General features: G+C 46.9%; 2 protein-coding genes and 1 non-coding gene across 4 annotated transcripts; 2 read left to right on the top strand and 1 right to left on the bottom strand.

Annotated features, from left to right (window-relative positions):
* The first annotated feature begins 299 nt into the window (after positions 1-299).
* RPL39 (ribosomal protein L39) lies at positions 300-3651 on the top strand. Its single transcript, XM_075573373.1, has 3 exons — positions 300-416; positions 1955-2058; positions 3480-3651. The coding sequence occupies exons 1-3, from the start codon at positions 414-416 to the stop codon at positions 3526-3528; spliced, it is 156 nt and encodes a 51-aa protein (XP_075429488.1). The 5' UTR covers positions 300-413; the 3' UTR covers positions 3529-3651.
* Positions 2992-3120, top strand: LOC142467722 (small nucleolar RNA SNORA69). The gene has a single exon (XR_012788495.1). It is a non-coding gene; the product is annotated as a small nucleolar RNA SNORA69 (small nucleolar RNA).
* Positions 3652-12713: 9062 nt separating the features above from the next.
* SOWAHD (sosondowah ankyrin repeat domain family member D) lies at positions 12714-15757 on the bottom strand. Of its 2 annotated transcripts, none has more exons than XM_075573371.1 (2): positions 15507-15757; positions 12714-14967 (listed from the first exon to the last, which is right to left on the bottom strand). In XM_075573371.1, exon 2 carries the CDS (start codon positions 14803-14805, stop codon positions 13792-13794), a length of 1014 nt encoding a protein of 337 aa, XP_075429486.1. In that variant the 5' UTR covers positions 14806-14967; positions 15507-15757; the 3' UTR covers positions 12714-13791. The 2 variants fall into 2 exon arrangements, with proteins under 2 accessions (XP_075429486.1, XP_075429487.1); XM_075573372.1 differs by having other exon boundaries at positions 12714-14964.
* Positions 15758-18071: the final 2314 nt, after the last annotated feature.

The following is an 18071-nucleotide window of genomic DNA, read 5'->3' as shown; positions in this document are numbered from 1 at the left end:
TGCACGGGCGCTCGCTCACGCCGGCCACACATTGCAGCAATGTGTTTCATCGCGAGAGCCCCGCTCAGCGTCACCCTGGCCAAGCAGAGTTTATTGGGGAACACTGTATGATGGGATGTGAATGTTTGCTGAATTCCTGCTATGTGCTGGAAATGTGCGATGACTCATTTAATATTCCAGAGCAAACTAAAAGCTTAAAATAATGGAAAGATGTCAGAATTGGTGTCTCCTTATAGCATGCTGCATGTTTGCAGTTCCCTTTAGGGGCCTCTAGGTGGCATTGTGCTTTTGATACAGGACGCTCTTCCTGCTCCTTGCTCTCTATGGTTTCCCCACCTTTAACCTCTGCCCTCTGACTTCCTTTTCCCTCTTTCTCAGCCGCCATTGTGGTGACACGGTTGGATCGTTCAACCATGGTGAGTGCATCCACCCCCATCCTCCGCTGCGGTGTCTTACCCCGGCTCTGCGGGCCGGTCACGGGGAACATAAAACTACGATGCGTGTTTTCAGACGGATATTAAAAGGAGAAATGGTTTAAAATGGGAGATGCAGGGGTTTCCTTGCCGCCCGGCTGCGGCGGGCCCTGGGTTGGGACTCCCTATGTGTAAGCGGATAGACACGGGGAGAAGTCAGCCGGCTCGGGGCGGCCGATCACTGTTATTTTATACATATTTCTATTGCATAGAATCGGTGTATATCTTAGACCAGGGGTTTCAAACTTCGTCCTCAAGGGCCATCAACAGGGCAGTTTTTACGGATATCCCTGCTTCAGCACAGGTGGCTCACTGAGCCTCTTGTACTGAAGCACGGATTGTTAGAGCCACCTGTGTTGAAGCAGGGATATCCTTAAAACCTGACCTGTTAGTGGCCCTTGAGGACGGTGCACTGTCTTAAATGTGTGTGTGTGTGTGTGTGTGTGTGTGTGTGTGTGTGTGTGTATATATATATATGTGTATATATATATATATATATATGTGTATATATATATATATATATATATATATATATATATATATATATATATATTATTACCTTACACGTTGGCAGGTGTCAATCTTTCTGTGTAGATAGAAACAGCAGGTATTGTGCATTATATTTAGTGTTTCGGTTGGCTGGGGTGCCTGTATTTTTCTACAATACAGAATCATTTTGAATATCATTCCTGGTGTGCTGTCTCCTCATTACTGGGCTCCAATCTGGTAATATCTCCATTATTCTTACCTATGGGATTAGCATCTGGATTTTTCATTAATACAGGGTGCTGGTTGTTGCTTTGCGTTACATAGATATAGAGAGCGAATGAATATATATATATATATATATATATATTCTCTATCTCAAATAAAATCTTTTTCTTCTTTATACCTGCTGGAGACTCCAATCCTAGTTACACCTGGACAGTGATTGCATATTATATGTGATTGTTTAGCATTGGAACTCAGGAGTTCACTCTCCATTTTTCTCTACTTCTATCTCAAATAAGATTGGGCTTTTTGATACTAGTTGGTGCTATATAAATAGAAATATTCATTCTGTATGAAGCACTGTTGAAACAGATACTAGGCAATGTATGGGGATATGTGGTATACAATGTGGGGATGCATTCATCATACATTATATGGATTTGGGGAGAGGTCAATGTTCCAAAGAGCTGACACTCGTAAGTGAGCTGATTTATGTACAAGATCTGAGAATACTTAGTGTTTTTTTGGTATCTATAATGACATTACATGGTTCCTTGCTCTGATGTTGGAGCCTGCCCCGTGGTACTCAACAGTGGGTGATCAAAAAAAGGAATTAAACACCAATGTTTACCTGGGACAATTTTATATCTTTTTTTGTGATGTTTAAGAGGGGCCAGGGATTTTTTTGCCTCTTGGTTCTTGTAAATGTTTAGAATGGTTATTGTACACAAGCCATGTTCTAATTAACCGCTTCAATCCTCTTCCCCCAGTCGTCCCACAAGACGTTTAGAATAAAGCGGTTTCTTGCCAAGAAGCAGAAGCAGAACAGACCGATCCCACAGTGGATCCGTATGAAAACTGGCAACAAGATCAGGTAACTTGTGTAATGTTCTTACATTCAGTGATTTTTGGGGCATTAGGAACATGTATCTGGTGTGCTAGCATAGGTAGTCTATGTGAAACAGTGGATTTAAATCTTTTAGTGTTAACTCGCGGGATCTCAAAAGCATTTGTGCATCTCTGATCTTTAATAATTAGACTAACCTACAATTTATTGAAATTACTGTAAGGAATGGTGGCTCCTATTGTCCCTCCCTGTATCCGATCCTAATATTTCCCTTTTAACTGGTGACTGTAATGACTGTGAGGACTGCTTAGCTGTACAGTACATGCAATAGCACCAAGTGGTAAAAGCTCTATGTATGAAAGCACACACGTGTCTTGTCACATACCATAATATAAAACTCTAGGGCAAAGCTATTTGGGTTTCTCATTCAGAGGTAATAGCTGTTTGTGGTGAAATCTGAGTTTTTCCACTTTGCCACTTTGTAAAATAACCATTTCATACCCTTTTCATCCAAGGGCTAATATTCTCCCTTACAGTAAGTTTATAGACCAATTTGCAGTTATGCAAATAATTTGCACTAATATATCTAAGCCTCCTCGTCGTGGTTCTATAACAAATTATCTACACACTGTTCCTAATGCTGACCTACAGCAAGGTGGTCAACTCCTGTCCTCAAGGACCACCAACAGGTCAGGTTAAGGAGATCCCTGCTTCAGCACAGGTGGCTCAGTCGTTGACTTGGTTGCCCTTGACTGGAGTTGGCCACCCCTGACCTATAGTGTTTTTCTCTGACATCACTGATATTGTCTCACCCATTCATCTCACTATACTACCTAGCGCTGTTGTACAGTGCTGGCCAAAACGCTTGCCGTCTAATTGTGTGACAGGGAGATGTGACTCGATCCGTTTCCTTCCGTCTCATTAGTAACCGGTTTGGTTTTTGTGAAAGTTGTAAATCCCAAAGCAGGTTGCAATTACAGCGCTTCATTTTGTGGGGGTGCTGCCATTATCCTGCTGAGAGTAAAGATGTTGATGCGTTCTTTGGTTTCTCCTTCATGTAGGAGAAATCCTCTGTTGGCATCTACAATTAACTACAATCCAGCCCAAGGGCCTGCTTGGTGTCTTTGTGTTTTCCTTTGATCAGTCCTAAATTTTATGCAACTTGGTGTCTCGACGCCCGTTTCAACCATTGAATACTAGCAGCTTTTTGGGGAGTCTGGTCACGTTTAGCCTTTTCGGTGCTTGTGCGTTGCTCTGGCAGCAAGAGGGTTACGCTTGGATCTTTAAGATGAACGTTGGCGAACGCTCAGTGTGACGTGTAGCATTGAATGACTGCTAGACTTGCAGTAACCTTACATTGGAAGATTTGGGGTGGTTGGACAGTCAGTGTCTGCTGTTCTGGGTTTACACATAATTTAACCCTTTTGTGTTTGTTCTTCTCCCTTCAGGTATAACTCCAAGAGGAGACACTGGAGAAGGACCAAGCTTGGGTTGTAAAAGTCGCGCCGTGGGTGGCACACGATGGGTTCCTTGTGAAGACCGTAATATCTTGTAACACAAGTTGTCATTTTTGTAGCAATGGCTGCTGTTTATTTTGAAAATAAACAAATATGAAACATCTATTTTTAATGGCTACCTTTTTCCAAATATGAAATTGTACACTTTAGTCCGGGGGTGTGAGATTTCCATATGGGGGGGGGGGGGGAGGGGGCACGGTGCTTAGAGGCCCTGCACTCTTCCCCAAACATTTAAATGCATGGGCGGCGCACAGGACCTCTTACCTGCTCTGCAGTAGCTTCTGGCAACACGTTGCCATGACAACGCAGCGTCGAATGGCACCGCGACATCGCATGACACTGCCGATGCCGGAGAGGTAAAGGGGCTGTGGGAGAGATACGAGTTTGCGCACCCCTGCTTTAGTAGACAGTTCAGGAAGTGTGTGTGAAGTGTGACTGGTATTGTGATGGCAAGATGAATTATGTTTGTCTTCAAACCAACTTATCACTGTTCACAAAACACGATGCCAGGTGAGAATATCCAGTATCCTTCGGCAAGAACACGACCAAAATCAATCACTTGTTTGAATCAGATATTTCATAAGGAATGTTTCTCTGGTGCCCCTGTATTCAGTAACTCGGTACAATGTGAGAGGGGGAATAACATACAAAAATAGTACCTATAGGTTCACACGTGAGAATGGAAAAGGAGGTTCCTGTCCTGAAGAGCTTACAATCTAAAGGGAAACTATGTAAATAGGTTATTTGTCATGGTTCATAGCTTAGGGCAGGGGTGTTCAACGCCAGTCTTCAAGCCCCTCTTCTCCCCCCCCCCCCCCCCCCCCCACAACAGGTCAGGTTTCCAGGATATCCCTGCTTCAGCACAGGTGGCTTAGAGGCTGTCTTTGAGCACCCCTTGCTTGGAACAGTTGTATGGACCCCAGCAAGCATTAGCCAAATGGCCTGCTGATGTGCATGTGTGGTAAGGCGTCCCTCACTGCACAGAGCAGGAAAAATGATTGGCTGGTAAGGCGGTTGAATCCAAGCAGAATCGGAGTTCACAGCAATCGGACATAGATTTTTATTTGTTTTTTTTCCGGAGCTCTGGCCGTAGCGAGTTCCAGACCTGAAGCTGCACACACGAGAGCATACCCGCCATGGGGTGCCAATAGCCTTAGCACAGAGCCAGACACCCTGAGGTCATAGCCAGTGTCCCTCCGCGGCTTCAGGAGAAACTGCAGATAGGCAGGTCCCTGACCTTGCAAGGTTTTAAAGGCCAGAACGGCCAACTTGGACCAAACCTGGAAGATCACTGGAAGCCAGTGCAGATCGCGCAGGAAAGGTACGGATCACCTGCCGCATTTCAAACAGCAGCACAAAGTTGGATGGTGGCCCTTGTGTGACTAACAATCAAGCATTTTACAGCATTATAGCAGGCGCACCAAACGATTGCCAGGTTAGGTAAGAACGTAGAGTTATACATGGTCACATGCTTTACATATGCATAGGGGGAAAAAAGGGATGTTTCTGCTTTAAAGAGGGTACAAGGTGGCGGATTTTTCTTATATGCAGGGGGCATCGGTGGGGCGACCCGTGTTAATTTGAGCTCCTGGGACCTCCTGCTTTTGTAGATACCTCTGAATTAGGTGCCAGTAGCCGCTCTTGGCTACGAGGGCTCACAATGTGTTCTCTCCAGATATTTCCCGACCTGCAGGCCAGTCGGAAGCTGTGATATCAGCGGTGCGGCTTCCTATTGGCCCATGTCACGTGGGAGCTTTAAACTTGGTCGCCCTGCTTGCTGAGCCAGAGCAGCTACTTCAGAGGTAAGTATCTCTGTAAGTAGGGCGGCCCCATAGCTGAAATTAACGGGGTTCAACTCTGGAGATCCCCGGCTTCAACTATATTACATTTAAAAAATCGCTGTCTTAGATTGCTGCTTTAAGAGTTTATATCATGTTTTTCAATAATCAACACGAAATAATTTCTGAATGTTTTTGGTAATTTAATTGAAAACCTTTTCAGGTGGAGACATGGGAGGAGTTTGTTCATCTAGCTGTTCTGCAAAAGAATTTGTGCAAGTAAAACCCGCTCCTCCCTCCTAATCTTTGCCCTGGCATGATAGGCTGTAGTGAGGTATGAGTGCTCTCCCCTTTCAGAAGCCCTGATGAAAAATGAATTTCCAATGAAACCATTACAGCCAAATGTTTGCTTGGACTATAATTCTATTTGCTTAAACACCTGTTAGTTCACACGAACAGGGGTGGCACATGCAAGTAGTTTAGTTACTTGGGATGAGGGCTTACTTTCAACATGTAACTGCATTCTCTGTCAGCTAAAAAAAAAATTGGGAGGATTGTCACTTCCATACAAGCTCCAGTGTTTGTGAAAAGCTTGTTAATATAGTAGGGGGTACTGGATGTACCCTGTAATAACCCCACAAAGCCCCCAGCCCCACAATACCCACACCTTACCGGGGGGAGCTTCCGGTGCTGAGCGGTCGTGGAAGTTGTGCCCAAGTTCCGTCTGGGACCCTACTGGCATGCATCAGAGGGGTGAGACGTCCCGGACCATCGTGTGGGGAAAGAAGGCCTGGCAAGCCATCCGAGGCCGGGCTCAACTTCCAGCGCCGGCCGGTACCCATCCACCGCCAAGACACACGTCCCAGCTCCTCCCCCCTGATTCCAGTGCCGGGTCTGGCGGCTGAGTGGGGCGCGGGGACGCAGGGCGACACCTTGTGGGTCACATGCTTGACAGCCCTGTTATATACCGTTCTAAAAAGAGGTCCAACCTTTTATTTATATATATATATATATATATATATATATATATATATACAGTGCTTGACAAATCACCCAAAAATCTACTCGCCGAACCAAAAAATCTACTCGCCACCTAGTCCCGCCTCTAGTCCCGCCCCCAGCCCCGCATTTAAAAAAAACCATAAATGTAATCAATTCCTAGTAAGAACATTCGTTTTTGACATAAGTTTATTTATTGTATTACATTATACTACAATTAGTGTGTGTGTGTGTGTGTGTGTGTGTGTGTGTGTGTGTGTGTGTGTGTATATAAATGTCGAATCTAGAAAAAAAAGCCAGATGTGAATGACTAGTTTCCTGCACCCCTTAACTAGTGCCTGGATGCCCCTGCTTCACAATATTTAAAGCAGCAATCCCGTCTGGGATCTTACCTGATCCGCAGACCCTCAATGTCCAGGTACCTCATTTCCGCAATGTTATACATTGGAGGGAAGGTGTTCCCTACCTGTCTTCTGGGTTAGGGGGGGTTCAGATGTCTTCCGTGTGAAGCTTGAATCAGATTTGGAAGAAAGCAGTATAGGTTATTTCGGTTTAGTATAGGGCAGTTAAGATATACAGGGTAAATAAAATATCCAGATCCAGATTGTGAGACAAAGAGAGGGTGAGACAGACGGAGAGAGAGGGTGAGACAGACGGAGAGAGAGGGTGAGACAGACGGAGAGAGAGGGTGAGACAGACGGAGAGAGAGGGTGAGACAGACGGAGAGAGAGGGTGAGACAGACGGAGAGAGGGTGAGACAGACGGAGAGAGAGGGTGAGACAGACGGAGAGAGAGGGTGAGACAGACGGAGAGAGAGGGTGAGAGAGAGACGGAGAGAGGGTGAGAGAGACGGAGAGAGGGTGAGAGAGAGACGGAGAGAGGGTGAGAGAGATACGGAGAGAGGGTGAGAGAGAGACGGAGAGAGGGTGAGAGAGAGACGGAGAGAGGGTGAGAGAGAGTGAGGGAGAAACCGAGAGAGGGAGAAACCGAGAGAGAGAGGGTGAGAGACAGAGAGAGGGTGACTGTGGGGGGATGGGGTGACTGGGTGTGGGGATGGGGTGACGGTGTGGGGATGGGGTGACGGTGTGGGGATGGGGTGACGGTGTGGGGATGGGGTGACTGGGTGTGGGGATTGTGTGATTGGATGGGGTGACTGGGTGGGGTGATGTGGGGTGGTGGGGTGACGGGGTGTCTGACTGGGTGGGAATTACTGACTGTGACTGGGTGGGGATTACTGACTGTCTGACTGGGTGGGGATTACTGACTGTCTGACTGGGTGGGGTGACTGGACAGCGGGCAGGGGGGTGGGATGACTGACTTTTGACTGACTGGGTGGGGGGGAGTGACTGGGTGGGGGGGGAGTGACTGACTGGGGGGGGGGGGAGTGACAGACTGGGTGGGGGGGGGACTGACTGACTGGGTGGGGGGGTATGACTGACTGGGTGGGGGTGGACTGACTGACTGGGTGGGGGGGTATGACTGACTTACTGACTGGGTGGGGGTATGACTTACTGACTGGGTGGGGTGGGGGATGACTGACTGGGTGGGGGGATGACTGACTGGGTGGGGTGGGGGGATGACTGACTGACAGGGTTGGGTGGGGGGATGACTGACTGACTGGGTGGGGTGGGGGGATGACTGACTGACTGGGTGGGGGGGTATGACTGACTGACTGGGTGGGGGGGGTATGACTTACTGACTGGGTGGGGGTATGACTTACTGACTGGGTGGGGTGGGGGATGACTGACTGGGTGGGGTGGGGGGATGACTGACTGATTGGGGGGATGACTACCTCTGGTGTCCTACACGTGTACACACACACACACACACTCACACTCTCTCTCGTTGGGGGGGGGGGTCAGGGGGGAGTGGAGACAGCCACGGGGACTGAAGGGAACACCCCTGCCCCGCGCGTGCAGCCACAGGAGCGGAACCGGAGGGGGGGAAATCCCCTGCTGTCATAGCCTGCCCCGCGCGAGCAGCCACGGGGACAGGAGCAGAGACCAGAGGGGAAGCGGGTTCGGGGAGGGACGACATTCCCCTCTATCATCTCCTGCCCCAGGCGTGCAGCCACGGGGACAGGAGCGGGACCGGAGCACACGCGGGACAGGGTGGAAATCCCCCGCTGTCATCTCCTGCCCCGCGCGAGCAGCCACAGCCACAGGGACAGGAGCGGAGATTGAGGGGATGAGGGGGGAAGCGCGAGCAGGAGACAGGGAACGAGCGCGCGAGGAGCAGCCATTACTTACCCCTGCAGAGAAGGGCTCCATTTCACGTCACGGCCAATTGGCCAATCAGCCAGGAGGCTATTTTTTTGTTATTTATTTATTTTTACATTTGTGGGAGGGGGGGGAGCGGAAAGGGGGGGGGGGAGCGGAAAGGGAGGGGGAAGCGGAGACAGCCACGGGGACCGAGGGGAACACCCCTGCTGGCATCGGGAGCAGCAACGGGCACTGGGGGAAAGCGGGGATCGTAGGGCAACCGGGACGGGAGGGGGGGGGGAGACATCGCCCGCTGTCATCTCCTGCCCCACGCATGCAGCCAAAGGGACAGGAGCGGAACCAGAGGGCAAGCGGGACAGGGGAGGGGGGAGAAATCCCCTGCTGTCATCTCCTGCCCCGCGCGTGCAGCCACAGGGACAGGAGCGGAACCGTGGGACAGGGGGGGAAATCCCCTGCTGTCATCTCCTGCCCGACAGGAGCGGAGACTGGAGGGGATGAGGGGGGAAGCGCGGGCAGGAGACAGGGAGCAGCCATTACTTACCCCTGCAGAGAAGGGCTCCATTCCGCGTCACGACCAATTGGCCAATCAACCAGGAGGATATTTGTATTTATTTGTTTATTTAAAAAAAAAAAAAAAATTTGCGCAGAGCAGGGGGAAAAAGTAGCTGGCCACCGGCCAATTTCCGTTCGCGCCTGGCGAGTGGGCGACCGGGTTTGTCGAGCACTGTATATATATATATATATATATATATATATATATATATATATATATATATATATATATATATATATATATAAATCTGCCATCAGTCTCCATGGGTAATGAATTATATGAGATATATCCCCTCTCAGACGCCTTTTCTAATGTAAACAAATCTAATTTAGCTAGCCTTTCCTCATAAGTCAGATTTTTTTCATCCCCTTTATTAATTTGGTGGCTCTTTGTACATTTGTATGTATAATTTTTATATAGCGCTTCTCAGCAGTAATACGTGTGATGTAATATAACACATAATGGGAACAAAGACTTGAGACATAACATTAGGAAAAGGGGGTCTCTGCCCCGAGAGCTTACAATCTTAACTGGTAAATACCCTCCTACTGTCTATGTAAGTGGGTCTACAAGGGGTTAAGTTATGAGGTGTATAGCATCAGCCACGGAGTTACCCATATGCTTTGTTAAGCAGGTGTGTTTTAAAATGGGTCTTAAAGGTGGATAGAGAGGGTGCTAGTCGGGTATTGAGGGGAAGGGTATTCCAGAGGTGTGGGGCAGTCTTTGGGCAGAACGCAAGAGTCGGGATGGTGCATAGCGAGAAATTAGGGCTGAGATGTAAGGAGGGGCAGAAGTGTGTTATGTAGTGTTAAAAGAGAGGAGAATTTTGGGAGTAATACAGTGCTTCAACTGCAGCCCGGTATTCTGGGCAATTACATGCAAATGAGCAGTGTCACCTTTTGCTTCAAATCCATGTTAACATGGACCCCAGGTGGGAAAGGTACCAGAGTGGAGGGAGGAGATTAAAAATATATGTGAGCATAGCCATTAGAGTAGGAGCGAGAGGATTGAGGAGATGGGAGGGAACGGGGTCAAGAGGGCAGGTGGTAGAGGGAGAAGAGATCAGCAGCGACACATCCTCCTGTCACAGCGGAAAAAGTCAAGGAAGGTAGGAGGAGAGTAATGCTGCGCTTATAGTGACGCAACGTCGTGTCAAAACAAATGCATTGCCGCGGTTGCGTGTGCTTATAGTAAGCGCGGCGCAACGGAGCGATGGCTTGGCCGCGATCACTGGAAGTCATCTCAATTTGATTTTTCCAACGACCGCAGCCTGACGTCGCCGGCGACTGCACTATAAGCGTAGCCTTAGGAAGAGGTGTAGGATGGGAGGAGGAAACAGAGGGGATGTTTTAACTAATGAAACCCACCTTTGTCTTGAAATAGTCGGCAAAGTCCTGGAGTAAAATGGAGGAAGAAAAACAGGTAACAGACGTGGTCTTAGTAGAGAGTCAAAGACAGAGAAGAGTTGGCGTGGGTTAGCCTCTATTTATTATTGAAGAAATGTAGGTTTGTTTCGCCTGGGAGAGTTGAAACAGGATAGGATAAATTTGCAATGAAGGAAGTCTGCGAGAGTGTGATATTTCCTCCAGATCCGGTCAGAGAAACGAGTGCAGGAGTGGAGTATGCGTGTGTGGGAATTTAGCCATGGTCTGGGGTTAGAAAGGCGAGGACGGCAGAGAGAAAGATGGACATGTAGATCAAGAGAGGAGGATAGGGAAGAGTTGCAGTTAATGAGCAGGTTGCCAGAGTCTGTAGTGGAACAGAGAGAAGAGAGGGAGGACCGCAGAGGGAAGTTCAGAGCCGGTAGATTAATGGACCACAGGTCTCTGCAAAAACGAGGGATAGATGCATGTGGAGAAGGGTAAGATTAAGAGAGAGAACATGAGATGAGATGATGGTCAAAGAGAGGAAATGGAGAAATCAGAGATAAATTTTTTTATTAGAGAATCCCAGGTCCAGGTAGTGGCCATCCTTGTGGGTGCTGGCAGCGGTCCATTGGCGAAGACCAAAAGAAGAGGTTAGAGAGAGAAAGCGGGAAGCCCAAGGGAGAGAGGGGACATCAATATGGCAGTTGAAGTCCCCGAGAAAGGAGAGCAAGGATTGAAAGTCAGAGAGAAAGACAGAAGGAGGGATGAGCAGAGGTAGCTGGGGGATAAATGACCACCACGTGGACAGGGAGAGGAGAGAAAAGCTGGACAGTGTGAGCCTCAAATGAAGGAAAAGAAAGAGAGGTAGGGTGTAGGAAGGCTTTGGTAGCGGCAGATAGAGGAGAGTAGGAGCCCCACACCTCCACCCCTGCCATCAGGGTGCAGAGTGTGGGAGAAAGAAAGGTCACCATAGGAGAGGGCAGCTTCCAGTGCAGAGCCAGACTGAGTGAGCCAGGTCTCAGTTATAGCAAAAAGGAGCAGAGAGTGAGATAAAAATAATTCATGTGCAGATTGGAACTTGTTAGAGAGGGAGCGGCATTCCAAAGGGCACAGGAGAAAGGAAGAGGTTAGGAAGGTTGAGAGGGGAGGTTAGAGGGATTTACACCACTAAGTCGTAAAGTTGGATGAGGGAGGAGAGGACGAGAGCATGTAGAAATAAGGCAGGGGCCAGGGTTGCGAGAGATATCCCCAGAAGCAAGGAGGAGAAGCATGGAAAGAAATGTATTTTATATGAAGTGGTGCCCAAAACGGTACTCCATATTCAAGGTAGTTGTCTTACTAAGGATTTATACAGTGGTATTAATATGTTTTTTTCCCTTCTATCCATACCCTGTTTTATGCAAGATCCGATCTTTTTTTGCCTTTGCAGCTACTGCCTGACATTGGGCACTATTGCTGTCTACAAACACTCCTATATCTTTCTCCATCAAGGATAATGTATCCCTATTTAATTTTTAAGTAGCCTATTTATTCTTGTTTGCATAACCTTACATTTATCTGTATTAAACCTCACCCGCCATCTATCTGCCCAGGTTTCTAGTTTGTCCAAGTCCTTCTGGAGAGAAATGACACCCTGTTGTGATTGTCCTACCTTTCACAATTTAGTGTAATCAGCAAAGGTAGGAGACTGCTCTCGATGCCAACCTCAAGCTCATTAATAAACAAGTCAAAAAGCAGGGGCCCCGGTACCAAACCTTGAGGTACTCCACACACAACTTTAGCCCAACCTGAAAAGGTTCCATTTAGGACATCTCTCTGTTGTCTGTCCTTCAGCCAGTTTTCAATCCAGGACCAAATATTTTTACCGAGACCCAATTTCTATTATTCGGTACATATGATATACGTATACATCTGCTACCTGAGGACCTTGGACTTAACCATGTGTTGTGTACACGTGGGCTAAAATATGTTCTGCCGTTTCCCTGCCCAGGTTTTGCTTTCCTTTCCCCCCCCCCCCAACTACCAAAAAATGGTCAGTTGACTTGCAATGGATTTCTATGATTTCTACTACACCAAAGATCTTTGCAAACAGACTGAGTTGGGTTCCTGTGAACGCTATTTCTGATTAAGCCGGGAGCCTGCCTCGCCACCCCAAAAATCCCACACATTTGAAGACTGTCTTGGTACTGTACTAGGGCGCCAGAGCCCAGCCCCCCCAACCCACAATACAACTGCAGCAGCACATATAACATGTTTTTTTTTTATTTATTTCAAACAAATATCACCAGTTTTTCAGCAGTAATACATTTTTTGTGAGTTTTACTTTCGACCCTTCAAATAAGGAAGTCTTCAATGTTTCCTGCCCAGGATGTGCCGACACCCTTCGGGCCGCACACAGAGAAAGTGCATTCAAATTTATGCACACATTTTACCGACGCCTTCTTGAGGTGTAATTACTGACTACTATGCATAATCCATCCCTGCATTTTTAAATTTCGGTGATCACTCCAAGTCATTCATAATTGGAAGAGGTATCCGCTGGTAATAGTCATTTAAAGCTTTCGTAGAAAACAGAGGTTGTCATCAAATGTCACTGACAATTGTGTTGTTGACTAATGCGCTTGTTACCAATGCCCACCCCTTGCTGATGGTGACTTGACGTAAAGTGGGGAGCTTGTCCTTTCACTGCCAGCATCTCCCGGGTGTTAAACAGCAGTACAAAGTGCTGAATCTTAATAAACCTATCAAACCTCCCCATATTTACTGTGCATTCCTCCTAATTGTTGCAAAGCTCTTCATATAAAAACTCCCAGCCTAGTAGTATGCAAAACATGCAGAAAGCAATGGGAATACCATTCGGAATTTGCATGGTGTGCATCCCACATTACATTTGGTGAATGACATCCGAAATGTATCTGAAGGGACAATAAGTACCATGTCTTGTGTACCCTATTTTTTATCACCTGTACCTAATTTTCGTACGAATCTGTACCCATCCCTAATTTCTCAAACATTCTAAACACGTTACCCCTATGGGATAGAAACAAATAGCTTGTCGTCCATCTGTCGTGCTGTCTCACTCGTACAACCTTTTTTTAACCACTATGTCATGGTGGACCCCAAAAGCGTTAAGTCAATTACTCCATCATTATTCCATTCTACAAACTGCAGGCCATTGGTCCCAAAATGGTCTCCCTCGAGGTATACTTGCGCATGCGCGCAGCCAGTGCTGGTCTACATACAATGTGCTCTCAAAAGTCCAGTGTTGAAGGCACAGTATCGTTCTTGGTTATTCAACATCTTTCCCTTTGAAAAGGCCCTTGGTTACCAAATCTTAAAGTAGCGTCGGGCCTGTTTAAAAAGCTTCCTGAGAGTTGCGGGCCTGGCGGTCACTTTAGAGGTGGAGTCCATCTCATCACAACCCCCTTGTGCCATAATGTGGGAATTGGATGGATGACAGTTGTTATTAACGTTCATTACAGCCGTGGGGTCGTCCTCAGGAGCCCCAGACAGCTCCCTCAGCTGGCCGGGGGTGTCCGGTCGCAGGTATTGCCAGGCTTTGCGCCCATTGTGGTCTCTGATATGGATATCTGCATTGTACGCACCGACCAGCACCTTGATGAGCATGCCATGTCCCTGCAGGGCGGCGATGTGCAGAGGGGTGAGCCCCCCACTGGCCCGGGCATTTACATCCAAGGGGTAGCCGCCAGCACCTGCAAAGTCCATAAGCCTGATCAGATCCTCATGGTGGCCGTGCTTGGCCAGCCAATGGATGATGGAGTAGCCGGTTACAAAGTCTCTCTGGTACAGGAGGCTGGGATCCTCCTGCAGGGACGCCTGCAGCTCATCGTAGTTACCCTCTGCAACCATAATCATCCATGCATGCTCCACGGGGTCCAGGACCAGGCTGCTGCCACCCGACTCCAGCTGCTGCTCCTCCTGTGCGTTGTCAGCTTCATCCTGAAGACTGGCTGCAGTAATCCATGCGCCCCCCAGCGGCAGTGACCCAGCAGTGCTCAGCAGGCTCCCTCTCACCCCTCTCTTCCTTTTACTTATTGTGCCAGGAGAGGGAGTCCTACTCTTAGCAAAATCTGCACTGGGTTTATTTTCCCCAAGCCAGGCAATGCTCCACTTGCCAGTGTTTCTCTGGCTTTCTTTGAAGCTCCCCACCCGCTTCACTGTTTGGGCCCCCCTAATCCTAAGAGATCTGGTGACGGCACCCTCTTGTGTACTAGCCTTTGATCCTTTTGCACCCGCGTGTTGAGGCTGTTTCAATCCCTCAGCTTCTTTGTTGCTGTCCTTCAAAGCCAGAGTGGCAGCTTCCAGTTTAGAAGTCATTGTGTCCCCAGGTTACTCAGCTCAGTGCTGGCTGGTCATTCAAATCCAGGGAGCAGGGACGTTGGGGTCCCAGGCTGCCTCTCACTCCCAGCCATGGGACAGAAGGCACATGAACCACTTCTTCTTCTTCTTCTCCAAGATCTGGGCAGCTTCCTTATTCTGCTTTAGAAAGATTAAAAAAAATGATTGAAAGGAGGAAGCACCCAGTTCTTTTTAACCCAGTAGTTCATACATGAAACGTCAGTGCGAATACATTAGTGGGCAGTGCAGACTATGATATGCAAATGTGTGAGTTTAATCAGAAGAATATATACAGTATCACCATGTAAGTATGTATAGATACAAAATATATATATGCGCCAAATTTCATAGATGTATAAACTCAAGAATTCCGTTTCTAACTTACAAGTATTATTATAATTCCCCGTACTGTACTCTTTGCGAAGTGCTGAGTACACTTTTGGCGCTATATAAATAAAGACATACAATACAACGTCATATATAGACTCAATAGCTAATCCTTTTCGCCTGCCGTCTCTTTAAGTCTCCCAATACACCCCTTTGGTTGTTATCTCTCTGTTGCATTGATTCCTTGTTCCTGCTGGCACTCTTTTATTATTATTTTCAATGAAATCCCCTGCATTCTACAGTCTTGTCTTGTGAAGCGCTGCATACAGGGAGTGCAGTCACGATATACTTACATGTATGCAAACACCCTTCCACGCTTTCCTTGCTGGAATAGGTGGGCGAGCAGTTCCCAACCTGAGGTCGGGCTAATGTCCACAGTCCCTCCCTCTGGCTCCTGAGAATGACTTCTACTTTCTTTCCCTTCCGCCTTCCAACGTACATAACTTGCCAAATGACACTTGCAAAATACAGCAGTAAGCAAAGCGTACTCTGCACCTGCCTAGCAAACTGGTTTAGCATGTTGACCTCTGACTGTAACCTCTGAGATTGCAAGGCAGGATAGCTGAGAGGGAAAAAAACTAAATAAGTCAGAGAGTGAAAGAAATAACATCTATTCAGAAATAGAAGTAACATGTGAAGGACCTCAGTGTAATTGTTTACTTCCTTTATGAGTTTTTTGGAGAATTACTCAAACACCCCCAACCCCCCTTGTAAATGCTACACAAACTGTTTTGAGTTAGTTAGAGTTTGGCGCACTTGTTGGTTGCACGTTGAACTTTTATACTGTCATTATTCTTTATCTATATAACATCAACAATGCACGTAAACGCTGTGCAGAACTGGCGTGCTGTAATATATGCAGAGAATCGGTCGCTTGTGAAAAAACCTAAGCAAAGAGAAAATAATTGGTATATAATCTATAATAAATAAACTAGTATTGCAGAGGGAGTGGCCCAGTGAGTAAGCACACTGACTGGCACTGAGAGTTTGAGGCAAGGTTCAATTCCCTCTGTCGACTCCTTGTGACCTTGGGCAAGTCACTTTATCTCATTGTGCCTCAGGCATCAAAAAAACATAGATTGTAAGCTCCACGGGGCAGGGACTGTCTCTGTAAAACTAGCAGCGCTATACAAGAACATGCTATTATTATTATTAGATCCATTCCTAATAATGTTATAATTATAATATGGGGTTCCTTGTTTGTATAAAAAATAAAGAAATAAGTTGTGGGAACTCAGTTCCTGTGAGTTCCCCTATAAAAATAGCTTAAAAAGAGCAGCTGACCCAAGGATCTAAAAGTTGGTGATTTTTACAGCACGTTTAGCTGCAAATATTTACCTATATATTATACTAGCAGAAAGTACCCCGGCGTCGCTCGGGAATTTTAAGAAGCCAAAAGATACTGAGATTTATAAATGGATCATTACATTTTTTAGTTTCTTAATGCAAAATCCCACAGCTAAAACAACAACTCCACACATAATAGTTTCATTGCCTCCGAGGTGCTGAAGTGTTTCGATCGAGCGCCTCTAATGCTGCGTGTGTGTGTGGGACATTGCACTCTCGTCCCAAACAAGGATCCTGCACTACTGAAGAACTTTGGCTGCTCCTGTATTTTTGCTAATGTTGCAAATTGGATTTTCAGAGTGACCAAGATGAAGTGGTAGGTGCATGAAGGGGTTAACCCCCGTTACCGGCGATCCAGAATTTATAAGATTGAAATTAGTATAGTAAAGTCCATAATTACAATCCAGGTAGGCTACACCATAATCCCTCCGGAGTCCTGTCATAAGTGTGCAAAATAAACACAGGTGGGGGGTGAATATAGCGGAGGAAGGGAGAAACAACTGATCGGAACCCCCACAAGTGAAGTGAGAGACCAGAGTGTGTTCAACCTCGCCGCTCCGCAACCCCCACTGTTCCTGCTAACACACACAGGCTCCGAAACAGCAGCAATAAGGTACTTAGCTGCTCCGACGCGGAGGTGAGGGAAAACAGCCAGCATCCCGGTTCGTGTGAAAGGCGTGCTCCAGCCAAAGTAGTAAGCAGACGTGAAGGGAATAAGGCGATGCACAGCTCACCGGTAACAGCGACCGTTGGGTACGAAACGCGTCAGGGGCGCCATAGACATGTGTCTATCCGTTTTGGCTTAATAAAGATCGTGTTTCATTGATTGCGTTTTTTGGTCGCTGTTACCGGTGAGCTGTGCAGCGCCTTCCTCCCTTCACGTCAAGATTAAGTGGTAGCTAGAGTGTTGTGTGATGGGATCATGTAATTTGTGATGTCATCGGTGATGTCATTTGTGAATTGTAACCAAATAGAGAAAAAAAAACCTAGCTCCTTCATCTCAGGAAGCATCATGCAGAATTTGGTCATGATATCTTAAGAGGTGTCCAAATGCATAGCGAACACACCAACCACGTTCCAAAATATATAGTAGATGTAATGTGTATGAAATCATGGCCTTTCATGGAAAATAAGTAATAAATGTAATTTTCATTCAGCGGTAAAATGAACCGTTCATCCATCAAGATGATCTTCCATGTTGTAAAAATGGATTTCATTTATATATTTGGGTGTTGCTTTTACAAAAAATAAATACAGGGTGATTGCATGGAATACATTTTCTGTGGGTGAAATTTAATACATGTGCCTTCTACAAATATACTCATATTTAGGCATTGGCTGCTCTGAGCTAATGTCAGTGAGCGCTTGTGATGCATGACAAGGAGAGGACTTAGAATAGCATCTGAGGGTCCCAGGTAGGGGTCTGTGTTGGTGCTTTAGATGTAATTTTAAAACATGAACTATTATTCAGCATTATCCTTTAATTAGGGGATTATACAGAGGGAAGAAAT

The sequence above is a fragment of the Ascaphus truei genome, chromosome 16 (genome assembly GCF_040206685.1).
Source record: "Ascaphus truei isolate aAscTru1 chromosome 16, aAscTru1.hap1, whole genome shotgun sequence".
Classification (NCBI taxonomy): Eukaryota; Metazoa; Chordata; class Amphibia; order Anura; family Ascaphidae; genus Ascaphus; species Ascaphus truei.
This window is presented reverse-complemented; position numbering and strand designations above follow the sequence as displayed.